Raw genomic sequence first — 25,043 nt, 5'->3', positions numbered from 1 at the left:
ATTGACCATCCATCAAATATTTTAATGCAGCAGGTTTACATTGTAGAAAAAAGATTACGTTGCAGTTTTTAGAAAAACAAGACGTTACGACTCTCATCCAAGAGTCATTCTCAATCTGCAGGTCTAGTCTGAGAACTCGGTTATATACTCTGAGTAAGCCCAGCCCACTGGGCAGAACCTCCTGATAATAGCCAGTCCTGTTTTTGTTTTTATTTACACCGAGTTTCACCTGAAACCAATGTTCTTTGTTGACCTTAACAGCTCTGTAATGGGCCATAGCAACCCTATTGTTAGCTGGCTGCAACTCCCTCATCACTGATGTCGGTGTAATCCCTCATTCGTCCAGGAGTGTTCCGTTGTTGAAGTCATCTGGACTCAGTTGTTGGTTTTGTTTTTTAGTCCAGAAGAGTCCAGATGATTACAACTGAATCTATTTCTATTCATCACTGATGAGTTTCTGATTAGCATCTGAATGGCCCGGGCTGATCCCGCCCCAGGGCTTCAAAATGCTGCTGTACACTGCTCCTGCTGTAAACCTACATTGCTGTTTAAAGAGGGATTTTTAAATATAAAATGGCCTCCTTAACTCCTTTTTCAAACCATCTCTTTTTTACTTTGTGTAGGCATCCTGTCCTTAGGGTGCACCAGTTTGTCTTCAAATGTTGCGTGGTTATTTTTCTAACTGAATCTTTTCTCTACAATGGAACATTCCTGGACGAATGAGGGATTAGGCAGGTTTTTTACAACTTTACATGTCTTTAATGTGTCACTGATGTTTGCAAGCAGATGTAAACAATGATAATAACCGATGCTAAATGTAGAATCCCAATGCTAGTTTTAGCTATTAGTATTTGATTTTCAAAACTTTTGACAACTCACAGCTCAAATAAGCAGAAAGCAGAAAATAGTATCAGTGGTCTGTAAAACCATATTCACATATATAATAAATGTTTCTTGTAATTTGTGGTGCTTGAGTAAAAGGAATACTTCTTTGTACTTTGTGATAAGTTGATGTGAAAGTCATGTTTTATTGTCACTAAAATGTGCAAAAACAATTGAGCTTTCTACGTTAAGTTCATTCCATCTCCACACGGGGGAGACATGCTCTTCCACTCTGCAGATAAAGTACATAAACGCTTTTTTTTTTCTTCAAGTGTGGACATTTTTTCGAACGCTTCATAACTCCACACCAGATTTGCTTAGAGAAAGAGAGAAAGAGAGAGAGAGAGAAATAGAGGGAAAGAGTCGGAAAGAGAAAAGCAGAAGACCCAGGATCTGTGCTCTGTAATGCGGGGGGAGCGGAGGAGTGAGGAGCCCCGCACGTCCAGCAGCAACAGCAGCAGCAGCAGCAGCAGCAGCAGCAGCAGCAACAGCAGCAGCAACAGCAGCAGCAGCAGCAGCAGCAGCAGCAGCAGCAACAGCAGCAAAACAGGGTGAAAAGAAGGCAAAAACACTCATTAAAGTTGGAGTTTGGACTGGCGGGACATGGGGGTTTGGGCTTTCCTCCTGATTTATCTCTCCCACGTTGATTTGGGACGAGTGCGGGCACAAGAGCAAGGAGGTAAGCCCCTCTTTATCCACATGATTTATTATATTTACACATATTTACATCATCTTGTAAAGTAAGTAACTGAAATGTGCAAATCTCTGTTTTTTCCCCCAAACTTTGGCTGCTGAATTTCAAAGCAGAAAGAATTTTTGAAAACTATTTTGACTGTGAAATTCTTTCATGCATTTTTGTTTAAACTGAGCGGCCCCCGGACGTTTCCTTGACCCGGGCCAGGAAACCACATAAAAGTTTTCATGTGTTTTTGAGAGGGATGCGACAGTGATAGGCAAAGTCCCTCGTGGTCACTTACATTTGCAGACGGATCCTTGCTGATTTTGTCATCATACTTGGATGAAATAAGTGTTGTAAAAAGGGGGTAAAGCGGCGTCACTCTTCTATTTCGAGGACTAAACCAGGTCTAACCCAGGGCTTAACCAGATCTAACCTAGAACAAAACCTGGTCTAAGGCACCTCTTTGAGATATTGACCATTGCAGGCCAGTGACACGCCAAAGATCTGCACTAAACCAGGTGCAAACCAGAACTAAACCTGGTCTAATCCAGGACTAAACACCGCACGACAGCTACAATCTTGGAGAAGCTGTGATTGGTGCAAAGCCATCATTGCACTTGTTAAACTTCAAACCATCATAACATATTTCCTCCTAATATCTTCATCACACAGACGCTTGTATACGTCTTCACCTCTGTGTGTCACCGCGTAGTTCAGTTCTCCTCGGAGACTTAGTATTTTTAGCCAGCCTCGTTCTTACGCCGCTGCCGCCGCTCGTCCTCCTCCAACAATCAGAGATGCTCCAGTTTCTCTGGCCTCTCCTGTGGTCCCACTTCCACTGATCGGGGGCCCGGGCTCTGCAGAGGACAGCCAGAAACACAGTCAAACGCTCTGGAGCAAAAGGGGGGCAGGCTACGATTCACTTGTGAAATATCAAATTGTGCGAAAGGTCTTACTCGGGACTTGTTGCTGGAGCGATGAGATCTTCCACTGGAATTCACCCAATGGTTATGGTGGTCGATAAAGTCAACTCAAACTGTGTCATTCCTCAGTCATCCGGGCGTGTTTTATAGTAACAAAGGATGAACAAAGTTGTCAGCTGAGGCCTGTACTACGATGCACGATTAGAGGACTGGCATGGTAACTTTGGGGTTAACCCTGGTTGACTATGGTGCAAGATCACTGTCTGTTGGGGTTTATCTCCACGGTAACATGCCACAAACTACATTTACTGAATAAGAAAAGAAGATGGCTCAAATATAGACACAAAGGACTCTACTTTAACCCCCACTCTACCAACTGGTCATGTATTGATGCTGGAAAGCTGCTTAAATATCTCTTAAAGGTAATATAAGTGTATAAAATTAGATGTATGCGATCAAATGTAATGATGATTTATGCTGCAATTACATTTTTTATAGTGAGGTTTGACACAAAATTTGAGCTGACTTAAAGGATAAATGGATAATAACAAATATTAGTTCATCTAATCCAGGAGTGTCCAAACTTGTTTCACCAAGGCCCGCATTTTGAAACTTATATGGGGCAGAGGGCCACAAACAACTTGACAATGTTGAATTTGTTGAATGACAAAGTGAATCATTCAAAATGTTACATTTGACGTAATTGCGACGAGCCTCCACACCTTTAATTAGACCTAGAACATTAGTAATAGGTTGGTATAACATCAATATGCCTGAATCTTACCAATTTCACAGTAAAAAGTACTAATTTTTGTTGTTTGGGCCGACATAGCAGGAAGCTGGAGGGCCAACAAAAATTGGTCTGAGGGCCGCATTTGGCCCCCGGGCCCTAGTTTGGACATGCCTTAACATGAGGCATACCATGTGTCATAACAAACGCCTAAATGCTCTATTCAAAATGTTTTTACAAATATAGTCTAGAGTGAACAGATGCCTGGTATATTAAAAAGGGAGTGTTAATAATAGTCAACAAATACAGCATTTATAAGGCCCTAAATGTCAGCTATCACACACTGGCTTCCATCAGCCTAAACACTAAACAAGTTACCACTAATTGACAGTGATTATCTCCGTAATACTTTAAATGTAAGAAACAACCAGTACATTTAGCCTTCATTACCCATGTTGACGTTCCAGGAGACTTGAGTGTCATTGAGGACTTGTGGTGATGAGTGGAAATGACCTATGACCAAATACCCACACAGGTGTTCTCAGTTAGCATGGCTCATTAGCTCAGTGTTATGCCGCAAATTACATGAGCTCACAGGAAAACTAGTGCCAAAATTAAGAAAAGTTACATCCTAACTTAGCCAGTGCAACATCTGGCAAAACCCTACATTTCTCATCCAAGCTTTTGTGTGTGTGGATGACCTGAATTGACCTTCCCCTTTCGTACATGCTTTTTGTGAATAGCACATATGCTAAGTGGTAGCATTATTGGATCCACGCCTAAGCCATTAGACACGACTGTAAATCACTGACATCTGTTGCCAGATTTTCGCTTTGTGAAAAGTCGTGGCAACAAACATCTTCGGAAACAACCGGAACAAAATGAAAATGCTTGAAGCGCTATGTCAAATTTTGCTGCTGGAAGAGTTACTTATTGTACCTCTAAATAAAATATCTGATCTTTGTCAATCATTGCAAGGGTTTGTGGGGGGCCAGACGGCTTCATCCCACCCCACAGCTGCCTCGGGGCAAGTTTCCGAGCTGTAAAAACCACAGGGCTGAGGTGCTGCGACACACATAGCTCTGACCTGGCCGTGTGATGATTAGTGTAGCACAAAAAGCACGGCTGCCAGGAGTCTGCAGGTGGTTCACTTCCTGTTTCTAGACCGCCTTTACAACAGTGGACTAGACTTTAAGTTTGGAAACGTACTGGTCTCATTATTATGCCGAGCTATTTCATCAAGAAATGCAGTAATATCACAATATTCAAAGGATTTTCTTAATGAACGTTGACAGATGATTAGCCCTTTGATATAGTGTAAAACGTAGAGGCAACTGGACCACAATACTTTGCTTAAAATCTCCCTAAGAAATTATTAATTATTTTGAGTATTAAATTATTATATTGAAAGCTTGTCAAGTATTTTAAGTAAATAAAAGTAGATATCTTACAACACAGGGAGAAATTTTACTTATCAATTATCGCAATTACCGTACCACAGGGTTAAAGGTGCACTATGTAACTTTCTTTTTCCATTTCAGGCTTTACTAATGCACTACCAGAACTAAAAAAGGTCCATAAAAGGACTAGGTCATGTGAAATATTTAGCAAAATCAAGTATAAAATCGAAATGGTTCTAATGAAATTAGGTTAAAAAAAATAAACAACTTTGAGAATCACTGTCAAAATATTTCACTTTTAACAGATGTCTCTCCTTTGGCCCATTAGCCGTTTTAAACACTTAACTCACATTTCCAACAGGTACAGTCAGACCTCGACGACAATGCAATGGTTCAAGCCACTGTAAATCTATCCAGAAATGAGATATTGCACAAGAATCCACTTTGTTACTGCATAAAACTGAACAGGGTGAATGTCCATCTGCCATAATCCTCTAACCAGACTTGCTACATAGTCTAGATTTCATAGTTGTATTAAATATCCCATTCCAACAGTAAAAGAGGTGATGGAAAGTTAATATCTAATGGAAGGAGGTGTGTTTTTTCAATGAGAACAAGGACACGCATGCAGAGAAACAGTTGGTTGAATGAACTGTACACGACGGCAGCTTACTATAAATGGATGAATTTGCTGTGTCCTAGTTACGCATCATCCTGTGTGACTCCCTGTTCCCAATAGATGGTAATCTGGTTGGTGCAATGCAGAGTTATAGATTCACTGGCTACAAAGTTAGAGATGGGTGATTTTTTGTTACACTGTATATTCACTTCAACATGTGCAAGGCTTTAAAAGTTGTTAAAAATTAAATAGAAATAATAGAATACTTGCTGTTTAATCAAAAGGTGATGTATTTGTACATTTACGAAGGTGCGCTATGTCTTTATGGTAAAATAAATGGTATTTATTTTACCATTAATATTAGTATTATCTTGTCTTACGCTAGCTGTTTTTTGTTTTTATTTATTTTGTATTTTTTTATTTATTTATTTATTTTTTTAATCTTTATTTATTTTATTTTTGTCTTTATTTATTTTTCCGCTCCATTCCTTATTAGGAAATGAGAGGTTTTGTCTATAGGAGTTTTTGTTTATAAGAGTTTTTGTTTATAAGAGTTCTTCTTTTTTTAAACTTCCTATAAGTTATCTGTCCTTTTCCTCTGTATCTACCTGCGTTGCAACAATGAAATTTCCCCATGTGTGGACAATAAAGGATTATTTTATCTTAACTTATCTTATGTCACTTTTCTGGAGGAGGGTCCTGCTGGTCTCCATGGAGATGCATGACGCTGCTTTGTAAGTTAATCAATTAATCACAACTAAGTGATGACTGAATGCATAAATATTGCGTTAACTAATCAAATAATAGCTTTCCTGACTTTACGCAGACTCCAAAACACGCTTTGTGCTGCGAGAAGAGGTTTTATCACACACACTGAGCAAGAATTGATCTGGACAGGAATCTACAGGAATTATGTATTTTGTTTTTGAATGAAGAAATAAAAATACATTGTTTTTGTAATTGTACTTTAGCAAGATGTCCTCATGTTCTCTTAGTCACAGGCCTGTTGCGATCTAATCAACGAATCAAAAAAATAACCGCTCGATTAATCGATTAGCAAAATAATCATTATCGATAGTTGCAGCCCTAATGGTATTATACTTACTTATTTCCATGGAGACAAACAGGTGACACCACAAGGTCAGATCTATGGAGAGGAGACCCTGATTGATGTAAGAATGTGTTTTTTTGAATGTTATTTATTTTTATTTTTTTAGCAATAAAACACCTGTAATTCAAATAATATGTGTAAAGCCCAGAGAAGGTATATAGTGCACTTTTCAGCAAACTTCTGATAGATTATAACATCTTTCTCAGGTGAAATCCAAAATAATGATGGTATTTAATTTGTTCTGGTGGGATCAATTCAACTTTGGTTTGTTTTTAGATTGAAATGACCAAGATCAAAGTTTGTTGCTTGTGTCAGCTCTTCTGGCAGCACAACATGAGATGGAACACAGCAAAAGGATGAAAAGATGTGAATTGGCACAATATCTAAGCAGGTTTTTATATTTAGAAAGTCTGTTTCCTTTGTGGAGGCTTCACACTGAGATTTGAGGGACCCGCGAAATTTGTCACACGTGTCACTTTTGTAATTATTTAAAATGTGGCTCTCGTCAAAGTCAACAGGATGTTTGCTGCGCAAGCTGCACATTCCCCAGAACATGTTTGAAGCACATGAAACTACTGCAGCTCACCTTAAGTCCAGCACAAGAGGGAATGCTTTATCAGAGAGGTTGTTTCATCTTAGCTGCTGTAAATGTTCCTGTAATGTTCCGATTTGCATTTAAGATTCGTGTTCTTCCATGATAAAATTTCAGATAGACATGATATTGCAATGTGTTTCTGCTGATATTAACTGTATTCTGTAAACTATGGTTTTATTTTTTTATTTTATTTTAGATTTTCAGCAATAATACACATTATTTGTAAATGTTCTCAATCTAGATGCCTTTAATCACCACCTTTCAACCTTTATTGGATCAAAAGAATAATTGCTGACCAGTCGACTACTGAAATACTATACATGTAATAAATAGTGAAACATATAGTGGAACACATATTATCTTTATAGAAAGGGTAAGCGGTAACTCACTGTGATTGGTTGAAACCACCTGTCACTCACCGGTAAGTGGAGTGAGTGGGGACAAGTGTGTTGGTTTAAGCAGTTAAAATCAGTTTAAAAAATTTTTGTTCCTTACTCTCTGAAATAATTTATTCCTTCTTTTATTTGCCAAGTGATAATGTAGATATAATGTCTTTATTGGGCCTTTTACTCTGTTCAGAATCGTTATATTCTCTATAAATCGTTATATTCAATATAAAGTGTTATATTTTTGTCGTATGTTTGGTTGTTCTGTGCTCTTTTACTGCTCAAACTCATTGCACCTGGTGGGATTAATATTTATTTACTTATTAACTTTTATTTAACGAGGTAAAAACCTAGTGAGATTTTTCAAGACAAAGTGAAATATGTAAGTGAAATTTACACAATTGAACATTTAAGAACAGTTTACATTTAAAAGCACAGACAGTTTTAGTAGGATTCTCTTTCTTTGTTTTCTTTGTTTTAAAAATCAATCAAAAACCACAGTCGGTCCGAACACGAGGCACGACAAGCTATACATACTGTGTGAGCTCAGGGCATAATCACCCACGGCTACAGTAGGTAGGTGCACATTTACATAATACGTTACGCACTAAAAACATCCAACGTGAGAACATCCTGGCACCCAAAGAAGGCCACCCAGCCCTGGCATAGAGTTCACAGTGGTGGGTGAACCTGGCACAAACGGCTCTGAATCCAAGGATTTCAGACCATTTGCCGTTGCATTTATAGATACAGCATCAGCATAATCCAATAGAGGCATAAAAGTGGTCGATACCAGATCTTTATGAGCTCCAAGGGTGAAACAGGCTTTAAGAACCCAAGCTTTACCTTCAATTTATAAGTACATTTTTGTAGATTATAATTAAAAGACAGTTCTTGGTCCAGAGTGAAAACAAAGTATGTATAATTTGACACAAACTCAATACAGTGCCTCTGTTAACGCACATCACGTCATGAAAAAATACCATTGCTTTAGTTTTTTCTGAATTCAGCACTAACTTAAGGACTTAACTTCAACATAGACTGCACCACAGAGAAAGAAGACTGTAAAGACTCGATGGACGATCTAGTGAGGATGCATAAAAATGGTTCTTGACATTTGACAGATCAACACGAAGATTATTAATATAAATAAAGAATACAATTGGGCCTAAAATGTAGCCATGAGGTACTCCTTTGGGCACATTGAAAATAAAAGAAGCCCCTAAAAATTTGACACACAGGGATCGATTTGACAGATAATTGGCAAAGCAGTTTAAGGTTTGGTCTGAGATGCCATGTTGCTTTAGGTTTTGAATGAAAAGTGGAGCATTTGTGTCAAAAGCCTTCGATAAATTGATGAAAAGGGGCAAGACAATATTTTTTTCAGTTTCAGAGAGCAGAAAAAAATCATTTAGAATCTTAAGAGCAGCTGTGACCGTACTATATTTCTTTCTAAACCCAGACTGAAAATAGAGTTAGCATAAAAAGTGCTTCAACAGGACGCTGGCCAGTTTTTAAAGCATTTTGGTTGCGACACACACAATTTGAAATAGGCCTGTAATTGTTTACTTTACTTGGATCGCCACTTTTTAACTAAAGATATACAAATGGAGAACTTCTAAATGAATTAAAAACGAGTTAGAGGCTCTGGTACATGGTCTGCAGCCAGTTTCAAGAAGAAATGTGCCATATTTGTGACCGTGGACTTGAGCAATGATCCAAATGTTTCCCTTCGACAGCGATTTCTGACCCGGCAGTAGATTTTGTCCCTGATTGACCAGGCAATAAAGAACCAAAAAGCACACCACCTTCATCAGTCAACTTCGCACCTTCCTTGTTCACAGAGCTTGGCAGATTGTTGGCAGTTTGTTCTTGGTTTTTACTACTTTCAAGAAGTATAAAGCCGTCCGAAAACCAAAACAGTAAATCGTCAATCACTTTTCAAGTTCCATCGCCTTTTCACCCGGCTTTATGCTCTCATGCATGTATGGACTGAAAATGGAAAGAAATTTATCATGTCAATTACTAAATAACAGTAAGAAGTTTCAATAAATAAGCAAGGAAAAAAACAATGCAGAGAAGAAAGAGTAATGTGTTGATTTTTAACATGACATAATCTTTAGATATTTCTTAAACAGCACTCTTAAAGGTCCCATAACATGCAAAATCGACTTTTCAGAGCTTTTAACCTTCTTACATTGCTATTTGTGCTTCATATATGTACCCAGAGTGTTTTTTTGATTGATTTCCGCAGTGTTTAGCTATATTACAGACTATCTCCTTTCCTTGAATCTCCAAACTGACGGGCGGTGGGGCAAGACCGCGTCATAAGGGCAGGCACGCATCATCATCCCCCCTCTCCACCCCCCTTCCCCCCCCGCCTCCCGCCTGGGTTGGGCGGGGGAGCCAGATCGCTCTTCGCAAGGGTGGGGGCGAATATCAAACCAAGCCGTCTGCATTTCCGGGTTGGTGAGGGGGTCCAAGGTCTGGGTGATATTTCTTAACTATTATGTTAAGGGTGTTGCACAACCCTTATTATTATCAATTATACACTTAGGATAGACTACAAAACGTGAAAAAAAGCACGTTATGGCACCTTTAAGTTCTGCATCTGTCCCAAGCTTGGATGAACAGAGAATGCAGAAGAAAACCCTTATTCTGGTCTCAGCGTTACAGAATATGTCATCACATTACCGCCGCCTAAACTAACCATGCATCACACCGCGATCAATCAGCTCCTCCACAATAAAACGACAGATCAGCCGAGAGTTGTGGTGTGACAAACCAAAACGTGGCGGAGCGGTGACTCACGGCCGGGTTTACGCTAACAATGCTCCATGTATCGCGGCGTGATCTGTCGAGCAGATGACATGAAACCCACGCAGATCGGACTCAAAAGAGAAAAGACATGGATTCGTGGCACTATGCAGGCTAATTACTTGGCTTATCAACAGTGACGATAATGAAAGGCAGCGCAATGACATCAATTTCCATCATCCAGTTTTGGACACAGAGCTATAGGCCTGCAGCAATTCCCATCAAAGACATCTCACTGTGTGGTTCCAATAAAACTTATTTTTCCTAATCATTTCTATTTATTGGTTCTCGCATTCATCCTAATTGAAAGTTGGACGAGCTCAAAATGTGTCTTTGATTTACGGCAAACACGTATCGCCCGTTAATGATCCAAATTACGGCGGGTAATAAAGTACAGATGTGCGCATAACTTCACTTGTTTTAAATAAGCTTGAGGCGCTTACGCAGCAGTACGCTCTGTTAGTTTAATGTGTCGTTCGCACTTTTGCTAATCCGTGTGGACTTGTGGAGCATCTGAAACAACATGGGAGAAAGCTTTTGACAGGTTGAAATCGTTGTTAAGTTACGATCGTGTGCCATGGTTGTGAACTGCTGGCCTTTCTGTGAACGTGCTGACACAATCCAATCACCAAACTGCTGTTTTCTAGACGCCCTGATGAGCTGGACGTCGTGGTGGACACATGAGGAGCCGTCCGGCGTGCACAGGAGAGAGCGGCTGCACAGAGAAGCACGCGGCGCAGTGGACACCAGTTCACTGTCTGTCAATATTACAAAATTACTGGTAAGAATACATTACAACTATTAAAATAAAGTGAAAATGTTTAATCAAGCTTTGGTCAGCTCGAAGACTGTTTCTGTGGGGGAAGAAGTACTCATTTGCGTTACTTAAGTAAAAGTTACAGACACTGGAATGCTGCAAGTGTTTTGAAATATGTTGTACCCTGGTTGTTGTTGTTTTTGTGTTACTTTTAATGGCGGTTGGCAGCCTACAGTAGGTTTATTTACCACCACCTACTGTAGTTGTACGTCTTCTGTAGTTGTACGTCTTTAAAGTATAATGTTTTACGCTTTACCGTGAAAAATAAAAAGGAGAGAGAGAAAGAGAGACTTGTTGTACCCTGGTGCTCTTCAGATTTGGGATCAGAGTCTAACACACTTAAGGGATTAAAAATAAATACAAATAAAACTTTATTCATTAAAAAGTGTCAAAAAACGGCAAAGCGTTTCAGCCTTACAGATACAGGAGCAGAGAAAAAGTAAAGTAAAAAGCAAAAGAATTTCACGCAGATTTTGAGACTTGTTAAAGCATTAAATATGGTGATTTTGATAAAGAATTGTGCTGATTTTTGGTCAACAGTAGCAATTTCACAAAATTTCTTAACTTTTCTTGTGAATTTTATGTACCGGTATCTATTTTTGCTCAAAGCCAGTACTTGAACTCAAATCTTTAAGCAGAATTTCACCATAAATATGCAAAAATAACCGTTCAAACCAGATAAAAAGTGCTCTTCTTTTCAGTCCAGTTAAAAGGGGTTAGAAGAAAATACAGATGTCTACTCTGAAATGTAGTGAAGTAAAGGTAAAAAGTATCAACTGTAAAAACAATTAAGTTAAGTAGAGATAGCTAAAGATTACAGTACAGTACTTTTACTTTTGTACTTTCCTCTGGCTCTTTCTTCCAAGAACAAAACTATCCATACAGCCCAGATGTAGGCCAAAATAAACACGACGACGCACAACGTTGCAGCAGAACATTCAACAATTCAATTAAATTTATTTTTGTTACGCCCAAAATCAGCAGTTGTTGAGTAGTATTTTATGACACTATTGCGGGCAAGCAATATTTCAAGTCTAATCTAAAAATCAAAATACTTTATACAGATAAAATTTTAGCTGGAATAAGAAGAAGCATAAGAGGAAGAGGAAGCAGTTTTAATGTTAACAAAGGGCAGTTTCCCAATAATGGCAGTTTCCCAATAGTGCAAAAAAGGTAAATATTGAGGCAAAAAATAAAATAAAAATCATATATATATTTGGACAGGCCTTCCCAGATGCCAAGGAAAAGAACAGTTAAGCTTATTCTGCGACGTGATCTGCCATGGTTTTCTTTCTTAAACGTGCCCCATGCAGCTTTCCTGGAGGAACGTGTGTCATCTGCTGTTATCCATGGAGATGTTCCTGCTTTGACTGGAATGTGCCACAGTAAGACATTAAAATGATTCATCGCCATGGAGACAAACAGATTACACCACCAGGCCAAGCTACAACATGTTTGTTTTCTATGTAAATATTGTAGTAAAAGTACTTGTAATAATAATTAAAAGGACAGAATCCTGGCAAAGAAAACCCTCTATGGAGACAAGCGAGTGGCAGACCCGCCCAGTTGAAAAGTTACACAGTACACCTTTAAAAATAGTAAAAAAAAAACGTAAAGCCGTCAATGTTCATGTGTATTTTTGTCTTTTTCACTGGAATCAGCCAGAAGAACTCAACCCAAATAAAGCATGTTGTATGTTTTTTTTCCTATTTTTACAGAAAATTGAAAACAGACTCTAGCTTCGTCCTGCCAACTTAGAGTTTGTTTTAGCGTAGCTGTGTAGTGTGCGCGGAGCTTGTGTGTACGAGGCCAGTGACTAAGCCGGACACAAAGATCACCAGAGGACTGCGCACTGGGCGGCCTTTTCCGTTCAAAATATCTCATCAAACTTTGTAGGACCTTCAAATTCACGCCCAACCGGAATCATTTAAATAAATCAACAAACGTGTCATCAGAGCCAGTGACAAAACACATTAGATATAACGTGATGTTTACTGTGCAATGTACTTTTTCTTCAAAAAGGCTGTGCATGTATCGATTAGAAAAATGTATTTCCTTCTTAAAAGGGTGTACATGAGCATGTGATATACAATAATCATAGAAAAGACAGCAGTTCCAGTTTTAGGGCAGTTTCAGGAGAGTCGCAGCCCTCCTTTGTGTCCCGGGCATCACAGTGAGCATTTAGGGGAGCCACGAATGTTCTACAGTATTACTTATATTTTTCATTTATTTATATGAACGTAACAATTATAATGACACATACGATATAAAATAAAGTAACTCTTCACTGATTTCAGCCCCAGTTTCAGACGTTTGTTAAAGATGTTCAGCTCAGTCGGGAGTTTAGGGCCGTGGGAAGAGAACTCCACAGGGCGGGTCCATTTAAGGAGAAACTGGACCGTCAAAAAGATGTTCTGAACTTTGGAACTTTCCCTCTGTCAGTGGAGACTGTGAGGGCTGAGAGAACCTGATGTCTGTGACAGCCAGACCAGAACACATGGTTTCATTACGACAGTTCAAACGTGAAAAGATTATGTTTTTGGATGATTTCACTATGATGCCTCCTTCTGTCAAACACCTTGATTGCTTACATGTACAATGACATGACAGGAATTATCTCCATGGAGACAAGCAGTGGGAGAGCCCGCTCACAGTGGATCAGTACATACTGTATATGTGTTTTATTAAAGCTTGGGTACATGATTTTCAACCATTTCAAATAAATTCCTTAAATCAATCAAACTCCTCCACAGCTTTCACAAACCCTTTGTATTTACACACATTCATTTCCAGGCAAATGCACGGCTTTAGGAATGCTTTTTCAGACGGCAAAGTAAAGCTGAGGTGGACCGCCCAAGCGTTGCTTTTGGAATAAAATACTTTATTATTCACAGCATACAGCATACAGTGGTCTCATTGTGACACAAAGTGCTGCTTTTAAAATATACTCTCTTTGGGGAAAACACAAAAATGCACTAATTTACAAAAGAAAAGTCCGGTTCCCAGCTTTAAGTCTACTTGAACCATATTGCCGAAGCAAGGCCCTAGTTTTGTTCACTCACAATAGCAATAAAACTTCTTCTGATTCTGAGAAACAAACCATGTTTTTCAAGGGATCAATAAAAACACCTGTAATTGAATCAATGCAACACAGGTAAGTTTCGGGTCCTATTCAAAAACATGCAAAGCAATAACATCTCCATGGGGACAAGCATGGAGACGCTACATTCAAATAGTATTATGTTTTAATGTAATGTACGCTATGTCAAATTGTGTGATGCACGCTGTGTGATTCCCCAGTCATCTGTGAGTGAACATATTTGATTATTAAACCCTCGTCATGTCCAAATCCCACGCCCCCTTCAGGACCCAGGCAGGAGGGAAAAAGTGGGTCAGACTGTGTATATGGAGCAGGCGGAGAGGCAGAGCGCTGCATTTAACTGGCCCATTTTCCACAGCCCGCCACCATTGCTCTCTGTCACCTTGAACTGCGGAGGCATTAATAACGGCATCAACGTGAAGGCTCCGCATCAAACACGTAGGGCCTGTTGTCAACGTTACAGTACGTGTGAGGGGCAAACAGCGCTCTCAAGTGGCCACGCCGACGCCGAGAGGCTCCGCAGCATCTGTTGAGACGCACAAGTCGTTTTAAATACAGCACAGTTCATTTACAAGAGGATAATGTGAAGTCCTGTATATTTGTTGGAGATGGAAGCAACTATTTTGATCTATTGCGTAGCATAATTTACAACTTAGTACCTGTTTAAAGACATTTGAATTGAGTACTTTTCAATCAACACGCATTTACTTCTAAAGAAACAGTACTCTTACTTGGTTCCTCTTCCCACTGAGTGACAAAAGCTGTGTGTACATTATTCTTGTTCCTCCAGATATGATTCATCTTTTCTCATGTTGTGAAATAAATACCATATGTTGTGCCATTATTTAATCCAGACATTTATACTTACTCTTACTTGAGTATTAGTTTTCCCAAATACCTGTTTACTTGAGTCATTTATCAGACCATTACTGTATTGTACTTCTGCTTGAATGAAGTGATTATGAGGTGATGGTACTCCTACTTGAGCCTACTCACTCACACGTGAAATAGTAAGTTTAAATAAGACATTTTCATCGTATGAGTCAGAATCCAAGTTTAACAGAAATGAAAGAAAATTATTAGTTGTTTTTTTTACAAACTGTAGAAGAAAACCCTGTGCTGTCACAATACTCTGACTTTCCTGTAAGCTGGTGTCTTGGGCTGTGGTCGGATAAAGTTATCATCTTGCCTGACCAGCCATTCCCAACACGTTTTGGCAAACTACTTATCAAAACTGTGTGTGGGTCTGGGGCTCGACCGCTGAGGTTCAGTGCATTTCTAGGGCGGAGTTTAGAGAGCAGAGACAGAACCAATCACATAAACCCAGAAGTGACGCCAAAAACACGACACGCTTAACCAGATATTACGTAGCCCATGTCAACAAAGCGTGTTCCGCGTTATCCGTCCCGAACGCAGAAAATGTCTCCTGAATCGCGATGACGCCCTTTGTATAACCGCATCTAACGCACGTTCATCACGGCGAGTAGAGCGGACTTTCCTGATTGTTCAAACCGAAGAGAGAGCAGAAGTAAACACTGGGTCACGAGCCAGGTCACGAGCCGGGTCACGAGCCGGGTCACGAGCCGGGTCACGAGCCGGGTCACGGGCCGGGTCACGAGCCGGGTCCGCCATCTTGAATGTTTTGGAACGGGGGTGGAAAGCGCTACTTCCGTATCTTCAGTGTGACGCGTTAAAACCTCCGACTGGGATTGGTCGGTAAATGGATTACCGACGATTTCATTGGCTCTGACTCCGATTCCAGACCCTTACGCATTCGAACAGAATGTGGGCGGGGCTGGCGGGTCAGGCAAGTTATCATCAGTTCTGAGCATGTCGATGAGACGACTAAAACGGTTATGGCTCTGGCAAAAACTCTCACAACCGTTTAGTATCTGTATGATCTGACCATGTATCTGACACGAGTTCACAGAATCACACATATTTGTACTAATAAACTGAATATTTATCTGCAAAAGGGCAGATTAAACTCCCTCACCCTCTGATTTCACCCTCAGGTTTCATGTACATTTTTAGGACTTGGACAGTAGAAACTACCCTAATCCTCTTGACACTCATAAATACTGCACAACCTTAGATTTTAGCCCTTTTATCCTAAACTAATCATATACTTCTGTTAGGTGGACAACCAGAAGTACTACAGATGGCAGAGTTACGGCCCCACAGACAGGCGAACGGAAGAATTGTGGGTAAACTTGAGTGCGAGCCAAGTCAGAATCCACGGCATCCTCTCCACCACACATCGACAAGCGGCGGTGAGACCAGAACTGAAATATATTACAAATCTAGTATCTATGCAAAAAAAAAGTAATGACTATTTGTTATTTTCAAGCGGGTCGCACTTTCCTTTGATTTCCCCTTTTATGGACACAACTTGAGACAAATTATAATAGCAACAGGAGGTGGGTCTATTGTCATTCAAAGCTATTTTTGATTCCAGAAGTCAAAGCATGTAAATAACTATGTCCTTTTAAAAATACAGGCTTTATCTTCATGGGAGAAGTCATTCACCAGATGCTGACCGCTACGCAATACGTGGCTCCTCTCATGGCTAATTTTGACCCCAGCTTCTCGTCCAACTCCACAGTGAGGTACTCGGACAATGGTGAGGACTGTCAGCAGTATTTTAAACTATATAATATAAGTTTATGTTTGGAAAAGCCAGTGCAATTATGATTATTGCTTGTGATTACTTAATAGTCAGTTCACACAGTGAATTTAAATATGTCCAGGAGCATTAATTACCTAAACTAATACTGTATTTATTGTATATTATTAACTGTTTTATATATATATATATATATATATATATATATATATATATATATGTGTGTGTTTATGTCTTTTAATGCTTTGTAAAGTGTCCTTGAGTGTTAAAAGGGCACTGAAATAAAGGAAACTTATAGTTTACTTCTACATTTACAAATCTGCATATTGGAACTGTGCTAAATTTTACTGATGACCTTTTTAATCATATTTTTGTTTCTATTTTATATTACTGTTCTATTTTCTCTTGGTTTACAATTTATATGTTTACATCGTTTTGTTTTTTTGAGCTTTACTGTGATTGTAATTTTCCTCGTGGATCAATAATGTTAGTCTAACACGGTCCCGGTTTGGTCCCAGTTTCAGTCCTTATGTAGACTTGGTTTGGTCCTGTTCTAGTCCTGGTTTAGTCCTAGTTTAGTCTAGCTTCAGTTCCAGGTTTAGTCCCCGTTTTAAGATAAGATAAGATAAGATATTCCTTTATTGTCCCACATGGGGAAATTTCATTGGTGCAACGCAGGTAGATACAGAGGTAGATACAGAAGAACAGATCACTTGTAGGAAGTCTGAAAAACACTTTCAGTAGAAGATCTCCTATAAATAAATAAAAACTCCCATAGACAAATAAATAAATAAATACCATTTCATGTGATCCCGACAGTAATTGCACATGAATATGTGTCTCGACAGCACATAGATTGCACATGAATGTCACAGTAATTGCACATGAATTCCAACAGCAATTGCACATACGACAGAATTGCACATCAGTATTAGGTTAGGTCAGTATTGCGACGGGATAACGTGACGATCTCCGGGTAAGACGACAGTTCTCCGCAGTTTCATGAGTTCCTCCTTTGTGTAAACGCGGTACGGCGCCGGCCGGGGGGCGGGGCCGGAGCCGGGGGACTCAGAGCCAAGGCACATAGCAACGACACGACGAAAACACTCAATCCAGCCGAATAAAGTCAAAACAAAACAAAACAAGTCCTTATGTAGACTTGGTTTGGTCCTGTTCTAGTCCTGGTTTAGTCCTAGTTTAGTCTATCTTCAGTTTCAGGTTTAGTCCCCGTTTTAGTCCTAATGTAGACTTGGTTTGGTCCTGTTCTAGTCCTGGTTTAGTCCTAGTCTAGTCTATTTTCAGTTCCAGGTTTAGTCCCCGTTTAAGTCCTAATATAGACTTGGTTTGGTCCTGTTCTAGTCCTGGTTTAGTCCTGGTTTAGTCCTAGTCTAGTCTATCTTCAGTTCCAGTTTTAGTCCTAGTTTAGTCCGTACTTTGATTGTGCAAGTGTGAATCTGAAGACATTATACATTTATTAATTATTATTCACATTTTTATTTTGTATTTTATTCCCTTCATATTTGCATCTTTTGCCACATGCGTAACCACAGTTGATCTCGCTGCCAGAACGTGTAAAATAATTGCGTTGTTTTGCGTTTTCCAGGGAATCTCTTTGTGGTGCAGTGGGACAAAGTCCGACTAAAAGACAGAGAAAACGAGGGAGCGTTTACGTTCCAGACCGTTCTTCATAAAAACGGGACCATCGTTTTTAACTACAGAGAGGTGGGAAACACGTCTGGACTGAAACGGTTTCTTGTTGAGCGACCGAAATGCTAACACAGATTTCACAGATCCCGATTGAAGTGGACAAAATGAATTCCACCGATCATCCTCTGAAAGTGGGGCTGTCGGACGCTTTCCTGGCTTTACTGCCCTCCACACTCAATTCAGGTGCAATATTGTTTTATTCCAACACTCTATACCGCCATATTTAAGTGCAAAATACAGCTACATCAAAAAATACATTGAAAATCACATTATATCAATGACAAAAACATCATAATAATTCCTGTAAACTCTTTAATAAATGATAGCGTAAATAAACCATAGAAATAAATGATTAATAAATAAAATGTTCGAACACTATGGTTAGAATTTATAATAAGTCATAGCTATAAATTGTGTACAGTGCTACAAAAAATAAAATAAGACAACAGAAAGTCGAAACAATAGTGTAATGTGTATATTTGTAACATTTGTAATATAGAGGATGATAATGAAGTTTTTCTTTTCTTGAAGGTTCAATGCAGAACACAATCTACGAGTATCATCGTGTGGAAATTGACATCTCAAAAATCGTCAATCGTTCTGCTATCGAGATTATTCCTTTGCCAAGTGCGTGTTCTGTACATATCTCTCTTTCTGCATTAAATGTAATTATTTCCCTCTATAAAATGTCTCTGTGTCTTTAGCCTGTTCTCAGCACAAGACCTGTGAACTCTGCATGACGCCCAACGTGACGACAGGCTGCGGGTGGTGCAACACGGTTCAAAGGTAAAATAAATAGATAAAAATGATGAAAAAGGGTCAGGATTTTGTCATCATAGCACAACAAAGCTCCGCTCGCCCACTGTCTGATCCAGCATGACTCTTTAATACGGTTTTGGCTGATGCGTTCCTGTGAATGTTCCTCCCGCTGACAACAAACAGGCCAGACGTCCCCTGAAACTTGTTTTTATTAACAATACAATGGCCCCCGTGGTAAGAGCCTGTCTGTTCTCACTGTCTTTCAGATGCTCGGACGGCATTGACCGCCACAGACAAGACTGGCTTGAATTTAACTGTCCAGAGGAGGTAAGCGCTCGATCAAAAGCAGCTCATTACTGGCACAGCTTTGATTATTGTTGTTTTGATGGATTCGGATGGCTGCACGCTTGTAATGTCTGACCGCGGCCATCTGGTATTAAGACATTTAGGCTTTTCAAATACGTACTTGAATAACTATCATAAAAAATGAATGATGAACATTATTTTAGGCTCAACATTTACCATTATATGTACTTTTATTTGCACCTGTTGTAATACGCTGACATTTTAGCTGTATACATGCATTCGCGGTGACGTCATACAGCAGGGACTTCCCCATAGCTGCCATTTTAAAAGGGGCACGCGATATGTAAAAACCAAAACGACTGCATCCTTTTCTACAGCATAACGAGCTACGAATACTTTGATTCTTTAGACGATAACGGCAAACTAAGGCACACGACAAAGCCATCATTCCTTGGTCAGACAACAGAACAATGTCCTGACAGATTAAGCAGGTTTTTAGCGTTCCGGCCACATAATTCCTGGATTTCGTATGTAGTAGACGTGTTGTTGTGCCCCTTTCAAAATGGCGGACTCGGTTGCCACTGCACAAGTTCCCGGATGTGCGAACGCATGTATAGGGTTGAATAATTAACATATCTACAATTAATCATATGTATACGGTACATACACACATTTTATAATTAATTAGGTTTATTTAGAAAAAGGTTGGCTCTGATTATCATTTTCACTGCAATGATTTCAAATGTTTTTTTTCGTTTTTAACCGTGACGGGTTTACAAGTTGTCATGGAGTCAGTCGTAAGAGTATTTTTCCTTCAGTCAAAAGGCAGATGTGAGGATTATAACCCAGTACCTGAAGAAACCACCGCCTCTCGCCTCGAGTCGTCTCCAACTGCTCCAACCACGAAAGCGGCCAAGCTCGAAGACCATCCGCCCACAACAGGCAAGACTCACCGCCTTTCCTCCTATAAAGGAATAAAACTTAAATGTGGGAATCAGTTTGGAATAAGATATATACATACAAAGCATTTATACATATTTATTCATTACTGACGAACAAACTAGTCATTTAATCCAATCCAACTTTATTTGTGTAGCACATTATACCAACACAAAGTTTCCAAAGTACAAAACAAGCAAAAGCAAATATGTTAAAACAATAAAGAATAAAAAAAATAATAAATAAAGACGTACAAACCAAGTAAAAACGAATCGAAAACAATAAAAAAATATACAAATTAATGAAAGATGGTCAGAGGACCACACAAATCTCATGCGGGTTAAATACCAGTGAATAAAAGTGCGTTCATCACTTACTTGGGCTAGGATTAGTTAATGTTATTTATTACTAAACATTTATAAATGCTTTGTTGACATGCATGATCAGTTCATTTTTGTTCACGATTTTTAAAGAATTTAAAAATGGGTTTATTTGTGTCAATGATTACCATGTTAATGCTGAACAGACATTTATAAATGCTTTGTATCTATGCCTTATACTAAAGTGTTACTGTAAGGCACAAAATTCATGTATAAAGCAAGTTTCGACCCCCAAAATGGTAAAACTCATTAGGAAACCAATCACAAGAGGAGTTTTACATGGGAAGTGACCTGTTTCTGTTTTGTAAAAAGCTTAAATAAATGTCAAAGCATAAAAAAGACATATCTAAAATCATTATGTTGATGATAATAATGCTTTTTTTGGGTCATTTTTGTCATACGTACGGATTTTTTTCTTGTTGTTTCATGTTCTGTTATCTATCTATGTGTTTACCGGATTCAAAGTCAGTTTTATGATCTCCGTTCTTTTACGATATCCGTCTAATTTATGGTCAGTCCAATTACTTATTCTTTCCTGGCCTTTGTTGTTGTCCCAGAGCATCTCATAATATTCTAACTTTTAACTTACATTTATGTTGCTTGGATACTCGACAAATAAACATCCAAATCGAGAACGTGAATCATTTATTCGTATAAATCACAACCTGTACTTGTCCATTGGAATTGAATACAGTAATGTCAGTGTTGGACAAACAAAGCCAGATGGTCAAGTAATTTACAGCTATGAAAAGAAAAACGTTCGGCCCGGCTTGAACCAGACGTTTGGCAAATGATGTGGAAAAGTGCGCCAGATCCTTTTGTGATCAACGACACAGAGCAACGTTACAGTGCGTTCACGAGATGTGATTTTTCCCCCTCAGACGAAGAGTCCGGCGCTCCGGGTAACGCCGGGATCTCAGAGAACACGGCCATCATCGCCGGGGTCGTCGTCGCTTTGATCGTGCTCGTGGCTCTGACTTTACTGGCTGTTTACTACATCAACACGCACCCCACCGTGGCCCCGCCCCGCTTCTACCTCATGCAGGTAAGAAGACATATCATATCTCCAAGTCACATTACGCATATTAGCACGGGGAAGGGAAATATTGTCATTGAGATATTATCAAAATGGTTTGGTTTGAAGGTATTTAGAATTAGAAATGTGATTGTTATCGTCTATAATGAGGAAAAAAGCTGCAAAACTCGCAATCTAATCTTACAAACAAGGGTTTAATTTAACATGTATGCACTTTTGTGGTTGAATTTATGGTTAATTCAGATTTATGATACTTATGCACAATATGTCGCAATCGAAATCGCTATTTGAGCTGCGGCGATCATCGAATCGCAAAGGCTGCAATTATTTAGACAAAAGAATGTAAAATAACCTGTCTTTTTATAGGAATATCTTGTTGTATCAGTAGTTTAGAGCACAAACATGTCCTGAAATGCATGGGATTCTTGTATTATAACTAAATCCTACTCTTTAAACACAATCTAGTTCCAATCACGATATTTGTCAGAAAAATCGCATTGTTTTTTTATTCAGTTTTCCTCCAAAATGTATCCTATTTGAACCACATCCACGGCTAATGTTGCCACAATGCAAAATATGTTAAACTCGATTTCGATACCAAGGAATAGGCTCGATTCTCGATACCGATTTCAATACCACAATGTATGTAAAGGCTGTCATTTTAAACACAAACTAACTTCTTAAATACTACACTTCTCATACTTTCTGTTATACTTGCTCCACATACTTCACAAAACTATACTAAACGATACTTGTTCAAATGAGTATCAAGTTTCGATACTAGTTTTGGTATTGATTTGTGTCTGATTTCTTATACTTTTGACAACCCAATCCAATGTATGTAATTTATGTATTGCAAAAATATGATCTAATTTTCACTCAATCAGAAGAATCCAGACATATTGACATACCGTACGTGCCCATTCATAATCATCATCAAATCCCAGACATACCTTAACGTGGTCGCTACTGTTTTATTTTGCAGCGACGCACAAACAACTACTGGCCCTCCATGAAGTTTCGAAACCAGGGCTGCCACTCCAGTTACGCTGAGGTCGAACTCGGAAGCCACGAAAAGGAAGGTTTCATCGAAGCCGAGCCGTGTTTTTAAACGGATCTATAAAAAAGCGACGGAGCTGCAAAAAGGACACATTTTGAGACGTTTTGTTGATGATGACGTGATGTGTGCGCGCGACCAAGCCACCCACCGACAAAGGCTCCTTTCCGACCTCGGAGGCCGGACGCTGGTGTTTCCCCTACGCCGCCCGCACGTTCTCCGCGTCTTCGCACGTTCACCACACAGGGGGAACGTGTGGACAAAATCCAAAGGTCGGTGTGGGAAAACCCGGACAAAGAAGACATTTTATTGTGTTGGATGTAAATGTGTGTTAAAATGATCATCAGGGAAAAGAGAGGGGACGAATTAAACAAGCCTTCATACTGCAAAGTCCATGTACAGGTCAAATGTGTGGTGTTTTATTACATTTTCTTTGTGTTCATCTGTTTGAGCAATTGTTGGTTTTCGTTGGGTTCCGTTTATTAAAATTACTAAAATGTATAATAGTCTAGTATTTTTTTTTATTTTGGAAAATGACGGATTTGTTTGAATAGAGATTCATTCTGATTAATTCTGTTTTGTCTTTTAATAAAAGCTGAGAAATGTGTTTTTGTTTTTTTAAGCATCTTTAAGCATCTAGAACACATTAGAATAAGATAAGATACAGTTTTTTCTTTAACTGTGTCATGTTCCTTGTATTTCAAATACCGGTACTGAGCAAATCTAACTAAATATAGACATCTGTCCATATGTATAAACCCTCTGAAGGTCTGAAATGGAGGACATAATGCTATTTCCATGGATAAATTGAGAATAACCAGAGACTATTACAAAATATGAATAGTCAAGGAGGTTTTGCCAAAAGAAAACAATCAGAAACATGTGAGAGAAATCATAGCCCAGTTTAAAGACGTTTACTATTGTATTTTGCATCATGTGTTTATTCAATTGGAGATTGCGATAGAAAAAAAGCCTTTTTGAATAAGGCAAAATTCAGGTCTGGACAAATAGTTGCAAAAATGTTGACCCCACAATAGTGTCTTAAATTTATCTACAGATGAAAATCAGAATGTTTTATTCGGCAGTAAAGGTGCAACATGAAACAATAATAAGAGTAATAGTAAAAAAAATATAGACTATGAGAGAATAAGATCGTACAAAGTAAAATATGTGTAAGAATAAAATAGATATGAATTACAGGCTTTAACAAAACTATACTTTTTATGTACAAATACACTTTGGGCTGCAATTTTTACAATAGAAAAGCAAACTAGCTAACTTGTTTAGCCTGGAAATTGTAAATGTTTATTTTAGTTGTAAAAAGACTTAATCATTAGGATATAGACTTAAGATAGAGAAGAGTAGGCAATGGGGTAGAAGAGGCTAGAGGTAGGGGAGGTCATAGGCCAGAAAAGGACAGATAACAGATTATAGGAAGTTTAAAAAAACACTCTTAATAGAAGAACTGTTGTAAACAAAAACTCCTATAGACTTGAATTAGTCATTGAGCGTGTTTCATGCTCTAAGCTCATTGTGTCTCCAGTCGCCTCCAGAACAGAATTTTAAACATTCTGATGAAATTTAAAAGCCTACTAAATTAGTTATGTTAATTTACAACACACAAAAAAAGAAAAGAGGGGGCACCCGGATTTGAACCGGGGACCTCTTGATCTGCAGTCAAATGCTCTACCACTGAGCTATACCCCCGGTCGCTGAGAACAGGAAAACTCTACTACTTAAACTACTACTTACATATCTACCCATAACATTGTCTGCAGTATATATACGTTTGACATTTATCTTTGCGGTTTTGTAACAACTTGTTTTATAATCGCCATGTAAGTGTTGCTAGCCGAGCTTTAGCATGCGGGTTTCCGTGGTGTTATGTTAGCATGTAGCATGTTATTCAGCTTAGCGTTGAAAACGTGACTTGAGCGGGATAATGTTTTTCCAACCACGTGTCGATAAGCAACCGTCACGTGTAACATATGTAATACGTATGTTGCGTTTATGAGAAAACACTTTTACGTAGTCGTTGGAGAAATTAAATTGTTATAAACTTCACGATCTGGGAAAGCTCACCTGCAATCTGCGTTGTCCACCAGAAGAGGGCGCTAATGCATCGTCCAGAAAGAGAGAGGAACATACTTTTCCCCCTTTTTCCCACTAAATAA

General features: G+C 38.9%; 1 protein-coding gene and 1 non-coding gene across 2 annotated transcripts; one reads left to right on the top strand and one right to left on the bottom strand.

The window, feature by feature from the left end:
* Positions 1 to 1,217: 1,217 nt before the first annotated feature.
* On the top strand, positions 1,218 to 23,476 carry LOC140369317 (plexin domain-containing protein 1-like). Its single transcript, XM_072456614.1, has 14 exons — positions 1,218 to 1,322; positions 1,386 to 1,561; positions 10,790 to 10,923; positions 16,198 to 16,332; positions 16,410 to 16,479; positions 16,560 to 16,682; positions 18,289 to 18,407; positions 18,476 to 18,575; positions 18,924 to 19,019; positions 19,097 to 19,178; positions 19,418 to 19,478; positions 20,276 to 20,399; positions 21,658 to 21,821; positions 22,798 to 23,476. The coding sequence occupies exons 2-14, from the start codon at positions 1,486 to 1,488 to the stop codon at positions 22,921 to 22,923; spliced, it is 1,410 nt and encodes a 469-aa protein (XP_072312715.1). The 5' UTR covers positions 1,218 to 1,322; positions 1,386 to 1,485; the 3' UTR covers positions 22,924 to 23,476.
* A 1,028-nt stretch (positions 23,477 to 24,504) lies between these two features.
* trnac-gca (transfer RNA cysteine (anticodon GCA)) lies at positions 24,505 to 24,576 on the bottom strand. The gene has a single exon. It is a non-coding gene; the product is annotated as a tRNA-Cys (tRNA).
* Between the last annotated feature and the right edge of the window lie 467 nt (positions 24,577 to 25,043).

This window comes from Eucyclogobius newberryi, unplaced genomic scaffold (genome assembly GCF_026437365.1).
Source record: "Eucyclogobius newberryi isolate DKJ021-1_F unplaced genomic scaffold, fEucNew1.0.hap1 SCAF_20, whole genome shotgun sequence".
In the NCBI taxonomy this organism is placed as follows: domain Eukaryota; kingdom Metazoa; phylum Chordata; class Actinopteri; order Gobiiformes; family Gobiidae; genus Eucyclogobius; species Eucyclogobius newberryi.
Note: the sequence above shows the minus strand (reverse complement) of the source record. Positions and strands in the feature narration are given on the sequence as shown.

What these genes read in the sequence shown, in the direction of transcription:
- LOC140369317 (XM_072456614.1), top strand. Translation starts at nt 1,486, where the DNA reads ATGGGGGTTTGGGCTTTCCTCCTGATTTATCTCTCCCACGTTGATTTG. An exon ending in CCACACATCGACAAGCGGCG is followed by an intron (nt 16,333 to 16,409) that starts GTGAGACCAGAA and finishes GTTATTTTCAAG; the next exon opens with CGGGTCGCACTTTCCTTTGA. An exon ending in AATTATAATAGCAACAGGAG is followed by an intron (nt 16,480 to 16,559) that starts GTGGGTCTATTG and finishes TTAAAAATACAG; the next exon opens with GCTTTATCTTCATGGGAGAA.